This window comes from Glandiceps talaboti, chromosome 14 (genome assembly GCF_964340395.1).
Source record: "Glandiceps talaboti chromosome 14, keGlaTala1.1, whole genome shotgun sequence".
NCBI classification, from domain to species: domain Eukaryota; kingdom Metazoa; phylum Hemichordata; class Enteropneusta; family Spengelidae; genus Glandiceps; species Glandiceps talaboti.
This window is the reverse complement of record NC_135562.1, coordinates 8,423,711-8,439,695: the sequence shown is the minus strand read 5'-3', so window position 1 is coordinate 8,439,695 and position 15,985 is coordinate 8,423,711. Positions and strand designations below refer to the sequence as shown.

General features: G+C 34.6%; 1 protein-coding gene across 2 annotated transcripts in view; it reads left to right on the top strand.

Moving 5' to 3' along the window:
• Positions 1-10,398, top strand: part of LOC144445495 (CYFIP-related Rac1 interactor B-like) — a 47,892-nt gene extending 37,494 nt beyond the window's left edge. The window contains exons 1-10 of one of the 2 annotated variants that reach the window (XM_078135059.1): positions 434-509; positions 885-971; positions 3,193-3,314; positions 4,242-4,347; positions 5,544-5,680; positions 6,767-6,841; positions 7,474-7,596; positions 8,707-8,786; positions 9,306-9,432; positions 9,956-10,398. In XM_078135059.1, the coding sequence (XP_077991185.1) occupies positions 899-971; positions 3,193-3,314; positions 4,242-4,347; positions 5,544-5,680; positions 6,767-6,841; positions 7,474-7,596; positions 8,707-8,786; positions 9,306-9,432; positions 9,956-10,090 (978 nt within the window). In that variant the 5' untranslated portion in view covers positions 434-509; positions 885-898 and the 3' untranslated portion in view covers positions 10,091-10,398. Of the gene's footprint in view, positions 1-433; positions 510-884; positions 972-3,192; positions 3,315-4,241; positions 4,348-5,543; positions 5,681-6,766; positions 6,842-7,473; positions 7,597-8,706; positions 8,787-9,305; positions 9,433-9,955 lie in introns of those variants that run through there. The other variant, XM_078135058.1, reaches the window with a different exon arrangement.
• The last annotated feature ends 5,587 nt before the right edge of the window (positions 10,399-15,985 follow it).

Below are 15,985 nucleotides of genomic sequence, written 5' to 3'. Positions count from 1 at the left end.
TGTTCTTCAGTCCTGAGCAGGTTACTGGGATTCAAGCATACACTTTACTATATAAAAAACTATGAAAAACAAAAATGTTTATTTTGAATGCTTTTGACTACAGAATTACAGAACCAATGTCATAGATGTGCGTTTTTAAATGATGTAAAACGACAAGGGTATAAATGCCATATTTCTTGTTTGAATGTGTTCAACTTGGCTTTAGATATTGGACCCTAGATGACATTGTTCAAAAATGTGATGACTCATCACAAAACACCAGGTTAGGGGGTTTCCTTCCCGACATTGTCCCTAAGGATATGAAAAATGAATTGGGGTTGACCCTAATGACTCATTCTCAGGCCATGAAATCGAATTAGACTTGATGACATCATTATAGTTGACGTAGGTATATATTTAGACCTTGTTGTCCACTGACTCTCACAAGAGTTGATGTGTATTGTGAAATTCTATGTATTATGCGATGGTAAAAACGTACTGACTAGTACCAGAGGTTTTGTGGTATTTAAGTGAGATAGGTTTAATTATGTATCACTCGAAAGATAAACCACAATTGCACTTCTTGTGATCCAACATTTAGCAATACAGTGCGTGTTTGTTTGTTTGTTTGTGTACATGTATGTTTGTTTGTTTGTGTAGTTGTTATTGTTTCTCTATATTGGTATGTTCATTCGTGTTTGTGTCTGTCTGTGTGTCGTATGTACAACTACAAGTTTGTATTTATTTATTTATTTATTTATTTCTGTATTTGTTTTTTGTATTTATTTATTTATTTATTTTGCTTGTTGTTGATGTGTATTTGTTTGTATGTTTATGTTTGTTATTTATGACGTAATTTTACTGACATGTCAACGTAATATACATATTTCTGTTGTTGTTTACAGACTAGCCTGTTGCCATGGGCAACCTGTTAAAGATTCTCTCCAAAGATGACAGTGCTTCCAGAATCGATGTATTTTTAGATTTTGAAAGTAAGTAACAGCATTTACTCAAAGTATTTTCTGTAGTTTCTTTATTTAAGTTGACCCCTAAAATGATGATGTATATTGCAAAGATAAGAGTAGGAATGAGAAGGCAAGTGAATAAACATTTTAAAATGTATACAAATATGCCTAGCAACAAGGCCACACTCATAGCAATAGTCATGTGGTGTATATTGCAGAGGTAACAACAGGGATGGATGGGCAAATAACTAAACATACAAAATGTGTTTGTAAATACACCTAGCAACAAGACCATGCCAGTAGCAACAGTCATATGGTATATATTGCAAAGATAAAAACAGGAAAGGGTGGGCAAGTGGATAAACATTCAAACAAAGTGCAAATTTATTTGGCAACAAGACCTTGTCCATAGCAACAGCCAAAGGATAGTGTATATTGCAAAGATAAAAATAGGAATGGGGAAGCAATAAATAAACATTCAAAAAATGTATTCAAATAAGCCTAGCAACAAGACCTTGCCCATAGCAACTGTCAAATGATGTTGAGTACTGCAAAGATGAAAATGGGGATGACAAAATCACCCAGAATGAAGAAACTACACATAGCACACTAAAATGATGGTGTATATTGCACAAGGGTGGATTGACATGTTGTGCTACAATGCCATTGGTGCTATTTTTCAGATTGAAAAAACCACAGTAAAGTTGTTTTAATCATTAAACACCCCTTCAAACTGGTTAGAAGCTTGTGGATGTTTCACCTTCAGATTTTGCATATATATAGTGTACAATGTTTTTCTCATTAGTACTAGAAAAGCTTTAACTCTGAGCTGTGTTGCAACTCATAGCTGTAACCTCTCTACTTAACCTGTCTACCGTTTTTATCTTTGATGTCACATTTCTAACATTCATATGCATACCCATTTTTTATCTGTCATGTTTTTATACTTTACATCCAAAAGTTATAAAATCTGTCTGTAAACTTAAAGGTACCTGACAAGTCTGCAATACTGTGATATGCCTTAAGAGCTTGTTAGTACACCGCTAACAGGCTGTCTATTTTACCCTGCAGAAATACAAGTAAAACACACATGTCGTCAAATCCTGTGAGGTATAAAATGAACGCTTTGTTGACGGGTTACTTAAGAGGCACTGACAGGGGTCATCAGAGGTCAGATCACTTGGGAAGAATTTACAACCAATAAAAAGTCACATGATCACAAAACTAATATTGCATTATTGGTTGAGTTCAAAGGTCGTAGAGAACTTTAGTTTCTACTTCACCCAGGGATTGATTAGTAGAAACTGTAGTTTGGTAATCATTTGGTTAGTTCCAGTGGTATGTTTGAAATAATATGGAAACTACATGGCAGAGGGAAATCTAGGAAGTGTATTGTTTGTCAAGTAAACATATAGTTTATAGTATTCAGTGTACAACCAGTCACATGCAGGCATTTACAAGCAGAACTTGTTACAAACAGGGAAAGTAAATTAATGAATTGGATTAATAATACTTAGCACAGCATGTTGGAAGTACAGAGAATTGTATTTCATATCATTTCATAGTTTGATGTGAACAGTATTATGGAGTCTTTACATCACATGAAATGTCAGGGGGACTTGAAATTTGTCTATGAATGTGTGCTAATATTTAGTACAGGAACTTGAAAAATAAATGTAACAATCTCATATAGTCTGTGTCATTGGTATACATTCATTAATTTTGCCAAGAACAGATTGGGGGAAGCCTAGAAAAGTAATTTTCACTAACTCTGCAACACACGACCTCTGTATAATTGAGTTATATGTAGGTATTTTTAGTTCTATGGGTACCGTCGTGACCAATTATCAGAATTGGAAACTGGTGTACATTCAGTACCTTATAATTGTTACAATTCCTGAACAGAATTTAGAAAATCTAATCCTGTTTTGTAGTACCACTTAGCAAGTATGAAAGCAAGATCCCCATTGTAATGGTAGAATTGAAACACTTTTAGTGCAATACTGTTAGACTGGATTCTGAAGAACATTTATTTTCTGTAGTGCCCTTACAAAAAGTCACTCAGTTGGTGAATAAAATATAGATTATCTAAAATGTAAAACAGATGTGTTTAGCTACCTAAGCTAAAGAATTTGCAGCGTTACTTACGAGCTGAAGATAGTCAAACTTGATGATGTTTTTGTGATGCCTCACATTGTTCTTACTACATGTTCCTAACATATTTGATTTGTTTGTTTGTTTTTTGTAGATGCACAACCGACACATCCAGAGTTTGAAGTATGGCAGGTTGTAAATAGTGTCTTGGTGTACTCTGTTAGAATATTAGATGATTTACAACACTATACTGGAGCAGGGGAAGAAATACGAGATGTGAGTCAACTTTTCCCGCCAAAATTTACACTTCAAAAATTTGTGAAATTGATAAATTCTTGTAGATTTATCAACTCATTTTGGATGCAGTAAACAGAATGATAGTAAACTGTTTCCACTAAATATTCTAGTTACAAAATTTGTACAACTGATTGATTTATCAATTTACTTCAGACAAACAGACAGAAAAGTGCATGAACAGTTCCCACCAAAACGTTTTCTTTCAAAATTGTGTACATATAATGAATTTTTGATGGTTTGTTAATTTATTTTGAATTGGACAGACAGCAAACTAACAATCAAATAACACATAAGTTGAAGTCTTCAAAGTTTTTGCGTTTGGTTGCTAAAAACTGTATAAATGTATCTATAACTACATATAGTGAAGGAACTGAACTATTCAAACATTCTATGTGACAGAGATCTCAGTGGAATTTTTCTGCAAGTACCACGTCAGAATTTCAACAGTCTCTGATTTTTAGGCCAGGAAGGACTTGTCATCATCTCCTGTAGGCGGAACTTTTGACATAAGAGGAACAAAACTGACATAAAATGATGTCTGTTGATAAATTTGACGTCTTTACGACAGATAGCTTGACATGCATATACACTTGTCAGTTATTACAATAGTACTCACAACTTGCAAGGGAACTCAGCTTCCATGTTACATTACCCTGGAGAGCAACTCTGAAATAATCGCCACCAAAGTTGAAATGGAAGAATTTTCCCCAACATTTGCAGTTGCCAAGTGTTATACAAAGGGCAAAGTAGAAAAATTCCACCTACAACTAGAAAGTTGATATTGAAGGATTCACATTTTAGTGAGCTTCATTGTGTTTGTAACCATGGTAACATGTTTTGGGGATTCCATTTTGATTAATGCAAGTGTATAGCTGAATAGTTATTTTCTGTTCTTTCCTCTCACAGGCAATATCAAATCCAAGTAACGATGAACTACAGCAAATAGCATGGAATGCAGTTGGACCATTAGTTGCCAGACTTAAAAAATATTATGATTATTCGTTTAGTTTAGGTAAGTTTTATTTATTATGCTGTCATACATATATATATAGTGGCTACTTTGTGTTAGGCTGTACCATAGAATTATGAATAGCGCCCTCAATTGCATGTAATGTATTTTCTTTTGTTTTTCAATGTGTCCCCATTTAACGAAGTTTGGTATACTGTTCCTCACGTTGTAAGTTATTTGGTATTGCTCTGTGGAGATCTTTGAATTTGCCGTATTTGGGAATTTTAGATTTGGGAAGAATTTTATTTTAGAATCTATTTTATAGAGAAATGTGATCCGTCTGTAATTTGATGGGGAAAAGGACTCTTTGCTTTGTTTACTGTTTTTCATATCTACTGTTTATAGCACTTCTGAATGAGTTCAGTAGTGGTATAGGCATAGTGAAGTGTCTGTCTGTATGTGTGTATGTCTGTGTCTGTCTGTGTATGTGAACAACTTTGAGTCAAAAACTCCTGGAAAAACACCTAATGTGTATTATGTTGTATTTCAAATGAACTATTTTGTCATTTGGTTTGATTGTTTTTGTGTGCGATAATAAATTCTATTTATTCAACGTATAGAAAGAGAAAAAACCAAACTATGAAGTACGGTAGATACAAACTTATCTTGGCCTTTACCCCACAAGATCATACTCATATTGTTACCACCAAAGTCATAACTGTTTCTATAGGTTTCAAAAAAATTAAAATATATTATGTATCAAGCAAGGAATGAAGTACTTTGATAGCGCCCTCACAGGTGTATGATAGAAATGTTATATAATCGATGGATTCAATCAGTGTTACACTATGGAAATTTCATGATGGGTGAGTGACATGCCAGCCAGTTACCATGGAAACCAATTGTAAATCTAGAATTATATTATACCAGTATATTGATGGCGCAAATCGAGAGATCTGATTGGTCTAGACATCGAACTAGCGCGTCTAAAATGAGCGATAATGCACAGTTGGCACGCATCCAAATTTTGATGTTCACTGTTCGTCTACGAACGTTGCAGTCCGTGCAGGGATGGGGCACAAATGAAACCAGAAAACATTGCGTCTTATCTTGTTTCCGATATTTTCAATATATTGGTATAATATAATAGCGATAAACCACCCCTGGGAATGGTATACCAAAAGGTTTTCCCCAGTGAACTCAATATATGCACAAGCGATAATAAACTACAATTGTTGTTCATTGGTTGTTCATTACAGAGGCAGTGGTACCACAGTTACTCCATGCACTGTGTAGTCCTCAAATGACCCCAACACAACACTTGGAAACACAACAAGCCCTAGCCAAACAGTTTGCAGAAATCTTACATTTCACATTGAAATTTGATGAACTTAAGGTAAGTTGAACAACAACAACATTACAGGCTGTCAACCAATTGCCAAGTCATTGTGCAGTAAATTACAGTTACAGTTATGTCCCATAATTTTGTTCCAGTACTTAGCTTTTCTCTCTCAGTTTCATATTTTCTATGACTACAACAATAAACAGGTATTGTTTTTCAAGTGGTGCTGAAGCAGTCAAATTTTGATAAAAAATCTTTGAATTTCCCAATTGACAGTTCAGCATGTTTGGACACTGCTACTTTTGTATATATAGAGAGGTCTTTATTTTGTATAATTCTAGGCCATCAGCCCTTAATATGATGTACAAAAAAAGTTTAAACATATTGACAGGAAAATATATTAAAATGTACAATAATCAAATATGTTCGTACACTTCCTTATTTCATTGTGTGAAATAAATAAACCGCAAACCTTTGTATAATAACAATGTCATCAGATATCAATAGATTTAGGAATTGACATTCACTAGGCGACTCAAAAAATGATTCTTGGAATATACTTGGTTCTGAAGTGGTCAAAAAAAGGAACAAACAAGTAGAAAATGGTATTCATCTTCAACCTCACTTTTGTAGCAAGCAAGTGCTATATTAATTAATTAATTGATTAATTAATTAATTATAATTGCCATGATAACATGCCAAGCACATCATCAGTGCAATAATCTTCTCAAAGTCTCTGTACTAAATATATCTGTATGATTGCAATAAAGTTTCGCAGTCGTATGTTTTTTGGGGCGGGATTTATTTATGTGCAATATGTGCAAAAGCTTTTGCATCAGTCCCACTTAACTTTACAAGTTGTCATATTTCTGAATTCAGCCGTTGTGAAAGATGTCAACAACAATGCACTGAATACAATGGGACTGATGTCATTGAGTTATTTACAAGTAGTCTCTACCTTCCCCTTACATTGTCCACCAAAATAACGTGTGCCAGACACCTTCTAAATTGGCATTCTACCAATTTTTTTAAGTGCCAAAATACATACATGTTATGTACAGTACAGATAACAGGGTAAGAATATCAATATGTACATAAAGGTAATTGACAATATTTGGATAACTTTTCTTGTGTTGACAGATGATAAATCCTGCTATACAGAACGACTTTAGTTACTACAGGCGAACACTTAGTAGAATGAAAATGGCTAATAAGGTTAGTAAATAAATAACTTCCTCCTCTCCCCCCCCCCCATTCTCCCTATGTCTCTCTATATATGTAAGTATCTCGTGCTCTTTCCAGTCTCACTCAAGACACTAACATTCACCCGCTCCCCCGTCAATCCCACCCCACCCCCATCTTTGCATCAAACTTGTCATTCAGTTATTATTAATAGTTTTCAAAGTCATTTATGATGAACAGAAATTGTATTTATTTAAAACCGTCAAAGATTATGACAGAACCCCATAACACGTGAGTGCAAGTGTGGTGTACTCAGTGTATTTGCACAAGTGCCTGCAGTGTTTTCTGCAGTCGTACATTCATGAGTGTATCAATTATCTGAAACGAGAAAGTTCCATAAAAAATCGCAGATATCGTTAAACGCGATGACATCATTTCATGTGTAGTGAACAACTGTGTCCTCATTTGCATATCATCCGCATGCAGGTATGCAATAATGTTTTCGATCTTGCACGGTGGGGAAAATACCACTGCATGCGCGCACACCAGTGCAAGTAATCTGTGGTACATATGTAATAAATAAAATATTATTCCTCAAGCGTCTGTGGTAAAACTGACAGAAAACCTTCCCATTTGTAAATTTTACGTCATTCCTTCTATGTTAGGATTTACAACCAGATCCATTCGACGTTAACAACGAAATGGCCAATCGTATGTCTCTCTTTTACGCCCAAGCAACACCGATGTTAAAAATGTTAAGTGATGCTACTACAAAATTTGTTGCAGAGGTAAGATAAATACCACATTTTTGTTGTTATTTATTGTTGTTATTTACTCTGGTAATATTGCGCCTTCAGGTTTACTAAGATAGACACAAACTTAACCTATTGTCGCAAAATGTTGAAACAAGTGATAAGCTATTGAATGGACATTGGTATGATTATAGTTTCTAGTAGTAGGGAGGCGGCTATTATTTATCTAGAGTTCCATAAACTTGCAATGCTGTTTTGGGACTTCCAATGTTTACACTATCTTGATCACAGGTGATTAGAATCACACAACAGAGGAACTGCTATCACCCACTTGTGTAATCTACCACATTGAAGAAGAATAGATTTAGTTTGCATCTAACTTATAGTGAACCGATGGCTGCATTAAGAGTGTTATGATATCTCTTTCATGTGTTTTGCCTTTGAGATAAAGAAAACCATCAAAGAAACATTTACAATGGTGTTATAAGTTGAGTAAATGCAACGTATAAAGCTGTGTTAATATTCATCTAAGTTCATGATCAAATCCAGTTGTCCAATTTCTGAGTATCATCTCAATTTATGCAATTTGAGAGTAAACATATTTCTTATCATAGTTTTGTTTAGTTTGAAATATTCAGCGTAAGTTTTCTGAGAAATGAAGTGATAACCAAGGTATTATTGGTGTAGTCTAGAGACTAGCCATAGATAGACCTGTGGCCCGTTCCAAGATGCATTGCATGCCTCTCCATACAGTGCCATGTATTGTGTACCTGCTGAGGGGTTTGCATGCTCTACCCAGGGAATGTCACCTGGCCGTACCCTGGGTTCACCCGTAAAATCCCTCGCTATCATTGATGACATTTAGTCCTGGTTCTATAAAATCACTCATAATCAAAGAGGTCAACATGCCGCATCATTTCCTGATAAAAATGCTATTTCAAACATAATAAAGACAAAACAAGACTAAATGTAACAACATAAGCGATGTCCGCTAGCGCAATACATCTTGGAATTGGAAATCGACTATTAGGGTTGAATCTGAAGATCTCTCTGAATAGAATTTAGAATCTACACCCAACGGTCTCTAGACTATTTTTTGTGGTGGAAAACACGGGAAATGACTCTTTTCTCTCTTTTTTCGCTCAGAATAAAAATCTTCCGATAGAGAATACGACAGATTTGTTGAGTACTATGGCAGCTGTATGTAAGACCATGTTAGAACACGAGTAAGTATTAGTTATATATTTTCTGACATATCGTTATCTTACTGTTTAGAAGCGTCATTTTGATCATAAAATGTTTTCTATTGTTGCCACGCTGTGCTTGCTTCAAATAGGCACTGTTTGGGACATGTGTCTACTGTAGGTCAATGCCCCTGCATCTACAGTTTGGGACACCCATGTTGGCAAATAATAGGATACCCCAGCACACAGAAAACACATTGATACATGCATAATGTTCTTAGTAATCAGAAGAAAGTAAAGTAGGCACAAGATGATGGACGTTTAATGCTCTTCAAATTCTAATTTCATGTTAATGTGATCGGGTCAGATTCAATTTAGTCAATTGCAAGTGTTGGTTAAGTTTACTTCAGTAAGGACAATACTATGAGTACCTTTTAAATATGCAGTAAAAACTACACCTAAACATGTATAAACTCAGCTTGTGCCCCTTTAATGGTGACACCATTGATCTGAAATCAAACATATTATGAAGAAAATTAATTGAAATTTATTTCTTTTCAGTGTACATCGTTCTCGTTTTGAAAATGACGACACAATACTGTTCTGTCTGCGAGTTATGGTTGGTGTAATCATACTGTACGACCATGTACATCCACTTGGAGCCTTTGATAAAAAATCTAGCATTGATGTAAGTATGAACAAATGTGTAAGGTACCGTAAGTTGTATGTTTTTCAGTGCTGGTTTATTTTTAGTTCAATACGTGCAGAAGTTTCTTCTGCAGAAATTACTCCTAGGGGGGGATAGTCACACAATGTCTAGCTCAATAAACAAACTTTTGTTTGTTTGTTTGTTTGTTTGTTTGTTTAGGTCGGAACCTCCTCCTCTAAATGAATGTTGTTTTCCATTATTTTGCCGGAGTTTCACTTTATGTAGTGCGCCCTCAGTGTTCAGTCTTGATCCATGTGGTAAGCCAAAGACTGAAATAAGTTTAAAAGTCTTAATGTAGGCAGTTTAGTTTTCTTGTTGGCCACAATTGTGTTACTTTACACTATCTTGTGTAGAAATTTTATCATTTTTGTTAGTTTTGAGTAAATGAAATAATTATCAAGATATATCATTCATTGATATTCTCATGTCTTGTAGTGTAATGTTTAAAGCAATCAACATTTAAAAAAAAAATTTGCTCCATTTTTTACATTTTTCATACCAGATTAAAGGATGTATAAAGGTACTGAAGGACCAGCCGCCAGTCAAAGTGGAAGGACTCCTGAATGCACTCAGATACACATCCAAACACTTCAACGATGAAAGCACACCAAAGAACATAAGGGCCATGTTGTCATAGAAACCTCATCTCTAGGTGATCCCGATGTTACCATGGTAACCAATCTTTTTAGAGTACCTAGTAGCATGACTAGATTTTTAATGTACATAGTGATTCAATTGTGATGTTAAAGTCACAACAACTTTTCCTGATATTACCAGAGAGAATTTCTTCAAACGTACGTAGATAACCGTATTTTTTAGGCGACGATTGCCATAGGTAGTTCGTCTTTTATTCTTTTGTATGATTTGGGAAGTTTTAACGTCACTTTTAAAGAGATCAATCATGTTTGGGATGTGTTTGAAATCTTTGAAATTAAGGTTGTGACAAATCAGTCAGTTGTGGGGGTGGGGGTGGGGGGGGTCAGCGGGAGGGCTCAAGATATAAACAGACTGTATACATTATTTTCCATTCTTTTTTAAATATGTCCTAACATATCCAGGCTGATTGAGATAAATTCAAATGTTGTCATGACGACACTATATATTCACCTCTTTGACCAATGACTGACTTCGTTGAGAATGCACAGCGCCCTCAATGTATGTTGTGAAAATTATTTTGTTTTTACAAGTTCATCACCTAAAAGTGATATTTAGTATTTCTTCTCAGATCAAACTCAAAGGAGTAATTTGAATATTGTTAGATTGCATGGCAGTGGATACAGCAAACTAGAAACTCTGGGAAAATTTTCCAGAGATTTTTGTCTTATTTCTTCCAAATAGTATTTAAGATCAGTGAATAAGTGATTGGGTAAGGCAGCTCGTATTAATTGCATAGCTCTAATGTCCACACATTATTTTTAGCTAATCTTAATGGTGATAACTGAGAAGCCCACAATGCAGCTTGTCAAACTATGCTGTCATTTGCTACTATCATTCGAAAATTTATCTTTTTTTGGAGGGAAACGAAGTGAGCCCAACAGAAATCATTTGTCGTTCAATTCAAAGTTTTATTTATCTGCATTTATCAAATAATGGAAGTTCTCATACAAAGAGACTAAAAAACTAATTCTTTTCAGAATCGTGATCAAATGAATGGCCATCCAGCCAAAAAGTTTTGTATTTTTAACATATCTGTTTTATTTTAGTTGGTCAAAGGTCACTGTTTGACCTCTGACCTTGCCATGATACTGGACAAATTTATCTTCTAAGACTAATTTTGAGAACACTTCAAAGTGCCAAATTCATCATGATCAACAACTAAGTTGATATTTCTCGTTTTAAAGTGTACAACATCATGTATAAGTGAGTGCGGTAATAGTCTGATTATGTGAGTGTAGAGTGGCTGTAAACAAGACTTTTCTGTAGAACGGCTGCCACCTACCTTCCTTAGTAAATACTCCTGTAGATCTAGTGGTATGAGATTAAGGGGGTGGTAAGTGACGTACAATTTGTGTAGTGTATTGTATAGCAGCTTTGAACAAATTCAAGAATCTACAATCATTTTTAATGTTTGGTTGATTTCAGTACAGAATGTTCATCATAAAGATTCTACATTTGAGTGCCCATTTATCTCTATAATTGTATGATTATTAAATGATGTCATTTTTAAATCAAATGTTCGTTTTGATTTTACCCAAAAATGGATACCCAGGAAATATATGATTGTAAAAATCAGAGGAAAAAAATTTGTGTTCACAGATGCTCAGAGAATTGTATGATAAATTATTTCAAAATGCCACCACATTCAGTGATGATGTCATCACATTAATTTATGATGTCACAGAAATGATGTCATCACAATGATTTATGATGTCACCACATTCAGAAATGATGTCATTATGATGATTTATGATGTCACCACATTCAGAAATGATGTCATTATGATGATTTATGATGTCACCACATTCAGAAATGATGTCATTACAATGATTTATCATGTCACAACATTCAGAAATGATGTCATCACAATGGTTTATGTCACCACATTCAGTAATGATGTCATCACTGGTTTATGATGTCACCACATTCAATAATGATGTCATCACATTAATTTATGATGTCACAACATTCAGAAATGATGTCATCACATTAATTTATGATGTTACCACATTCAGAAATGATGTCATCACAGTGATTTATGATGTCACCACATTCAGTAATGATGTCATCACAGTGATTTATAATGTCACCACATCGACTGATGATGTCATCACAATGATTTAGGATGTCACCACAAAATGATACCATCACATTTGATTGATGATTTCATCACAACAAGTTATGATGTCATCTCATTGAATGATGATGTCATCAGTTTGGTTGATGATGTCATAACCGTAATTGATGATGTTGTCATCAAGTATGTACACCCATCTTTAATAGCGAAATGATATCACTCCGGAATTTATCCCTCTGTATGTCATTGTGCTGTGTTCTAAACTTTCAACACAACTTGATAACTTTGAAGTCAGATAAGATGTTCCTAAACTTTCCCTTGGTAGATATTTAGACCCGTAACTAGAACTTAGCGCTTTTAGTTGCTCCCTAATTCTTTGAACTAGCTCTGTATATAAAGAGTTTCAAAATATGTAAATTTTATTTGATAGTTTCTGAACTTGACAGGTTTGTATAAGTTTGCCATTTTGGTTTTTTGTAATAAAGCATTTTTTTAGGTTGTGAGTTCATTTATTAGACATTTAATTTTGTCATGTTTTGTTTTATTTTGTTTTTCATTCGAAAAAAATAAAGATTTTTAATTGATAGTATTTTGATTATTGTCCAAGTATACCTGTGGCATATATTTGTTTATATTTTTTTCCATGAAAACAAATTGTTTGCACTTTCATTATTCATGATTTTTTTGTCTGCACTATCTTTTTGCATGTAAAATTGTTTATTTGTTTGCACTTTCTGTTCTTGTGTAAGCGCTGGAGATTTTTGTCTCTTTTCTCATATAAAGATGTTTGTATGGACTTTCATTTCTTGTGTGCTATCTGTTTGTTTGCGCTTTCATTTCTCACACAATAGTTACTAAAAAGATACATCTGTACAAGTTTCTTGACAATTTACAGGGCATTCCATGCAACTTGCTCCAAACAGGTTACCGTACTTCAACCAAAAACACAGGATTACATACATAGGAGATTCTATTTCATCATTATATACAATTGCATCATCATTTTTGTGGTTCTACATCACACAAATGTGTGCTTACATAATCAATTCTGTGGCTTAACAAGTACCCCTCAAGTAGTTTAAATTAAACTTTTCCCTCAGGATTATGAAGTTCACAAGGCTCCATATGTAATTCAGTTAATTTGTGATAGGTGAGCTAGGTACAACAACTTTCTTTCAATTGTAAAATATTTTAACCATAAAAGTTGTTGTTTCAGTCATCAAGTTGTCTTAAAAAAGAGGAGAAAGTCTAAAATGGGAAAAGTTCTGACTCAACCAAAAAGCCAAGTTGCCCATCTCTATTGGGTTCCACCATTAGGTAGTCGAGTTACTATACATGTATGTGTAGTCCTTTTCTATCATCACTGTCTAACATATAGTCAAATAGACAAATTCTATCAAAAATCTAGCTAAATCTCCTGCTGGGGAAGGAATGAACAGTGCATGTCAGTAATAATCTATCACGCACTGACAGGTGATTGTAATTGGTCACTTCATTCAGTTTACTACAAACTCAACATCCAGTTGGAAAGTAAGTCATGTGAGGACACGATAATGTCGCCATGTTTATATCAACACTCCAATAGCATAAACTATCGCTGTTGGTGGCAAGAACAGAATTCTGTGCTAGAGAAATCCATTTGACTATACGGTGGCGATGATCATGGTGTGTATAGGATTAGACTAGTAATGAAAAGGATGAAAGTTGTCATTCGTTCTTCTTGTGTATATATGCATGTATAACTGTCATGGCCATGACTGGACTGTCGTGTCATTCAGCCCCTGACCAGTCCTCTCAAATCAGTGAGTGATGGGTAATAGGTTGACAGGACACATCTTATCTTTTAAAGACTAGGCCATGACTTGTACTGTCAATTGAAATGGTGACATGTTGTTTTCACTCAGCAACAAAGATGAATCAGTAAATACAATTCATATTTGTGTTTACATCAAGGTTGTGCCAGAGTCATTGATAGCAGTAATCAGATGTTCAAGGGTAAAAAGATTTAGAAGTGGTTTTTTGTGAAGGATGTCATAACCATGCAAATGGCTTCTTTGCTCCGTTTCTAATGACACCACAGTGAAAAGTCACACTGACAGAACAGTGTCAGTGTTTTTGCTAAAAGTGGGGGATGGAGGCGGGGGGGGGGGGGGGGGGGAGCTGTGTACTAACAGAAGCAGAAATATTGCCAATTTCGTTCAGATAATGTGAAGCTCTTTATAAAGTTCATTCTGATTGGTTAGAACACAAAGGCAACAAGGACATGTGTTAGCTGTATGAGTGATAAAGTATATGTATATTTTCCAATCAGTGACAACCTTGTAATGGCTTCACATCACCCTATTTTGTTTACTAGTATTTCCCATGTCCTAAGGGAGCCAAATAACACTTTGGCAACTTACAATCTTACATATGGGTAACTAAGTGCAGTTTTTCATGGTTATAACTGGACTTGACCTTGAAATTCACTGAAAATCAATCTGGGCATTCAGTGTTAGAAAGTATTGTACAAACAAGGTACACGACAGTCGAACTAAAATGGGCGCCCTCAACGGTGAATATGTTACAACATTTACACTCGTTTTCTGTGGTGTGACGCCAGCAATGGTTCTGAATATTTTACCTCAGGATTTATGTAGTAACTGGAAAATTTGCAGCTAATTCGTTATTACACCATGTTAGGTTGCTGTGTACAATTTTATATAATCACAACATAATTGAGATAGAAGTCAGTAGATATGTACACTGGATGTATCATCACAATCTTAGGAAAGAATGAACCATTCATTAGTAATGGCGCATATATACATGCAAAATTAGAAATTCTACGTACATGTTTAAATATATGAGATGAACCGTCAAAGATGCAACCCTGTGAGTGTAATTATCAATGTTCATTGTTAGATCAATGTCAACATGTCACTTTTAAAAATGGTTTTAGTTGGTGTCTGTCTTAGAATGTCGAAAAAAACTGTTAGCAGAATTTTTTGACTTTGCTCTTCAAAAATCATCTTATCATTAGTTGGTGTGTATGTAACACAGTAAATGTAGCCAGTACGGTGTCGCACTACAGTATTTGATCATTTGGTATGAAACGCCAGTATTTAAATTCCAAATACCATTTTTTTTCATTTGTGAAACTGTTCAATTCTGTTCAATTCGTATAAAGTATAAAATCAGTCTTGTGTTCTCCTAGTCTGTTAGGTACGCCATGACAGGGCGCCCTCTCACATCGGTCAACCTCTTTCACGGATAGAGAAGGCCGGTGCCAGTGAGGGTAGCGCAACACAACGTATCTAACAGTCTAATGTTCTCGTAGATAATTAATTTTTGAAAAGATATTTTAAAACTGAAGTAAATACACTCTCTCTCTTTGTAAAATGTTTATTTTTGTGTGATATTAATTAATATTAATTAATGAAATTATTGACCTGTAAATACTTCTTTCAATCTTCCTCATTTCTTGCCAAAATTTTGAAAATTTCTTGTAGAAGGCTTCCAGTAGTAATAAGCTGTACATGGTAGACACAATCTTATTGGACGTAGGTTTGCTGCTAGTGTTGCTAATTGGTTGATAGCTAGATGCATAGCCAATCAGAAAAGGTTTATAAACAAGATAAATCTAGTTTGCTGCCATTTAGATGAACCAATTTATAGATTTCTCTTCTCAGAAAAATGGACTTATTTTACTAAATTTTGATTTTATTGAACAAAAAGGAACAATTATTTAGTCATAGTTTCTAGTGCCTTTATAGATATCTCCAAAATGGTTTCAGTTTGACATTTTTTTCCTCTCGA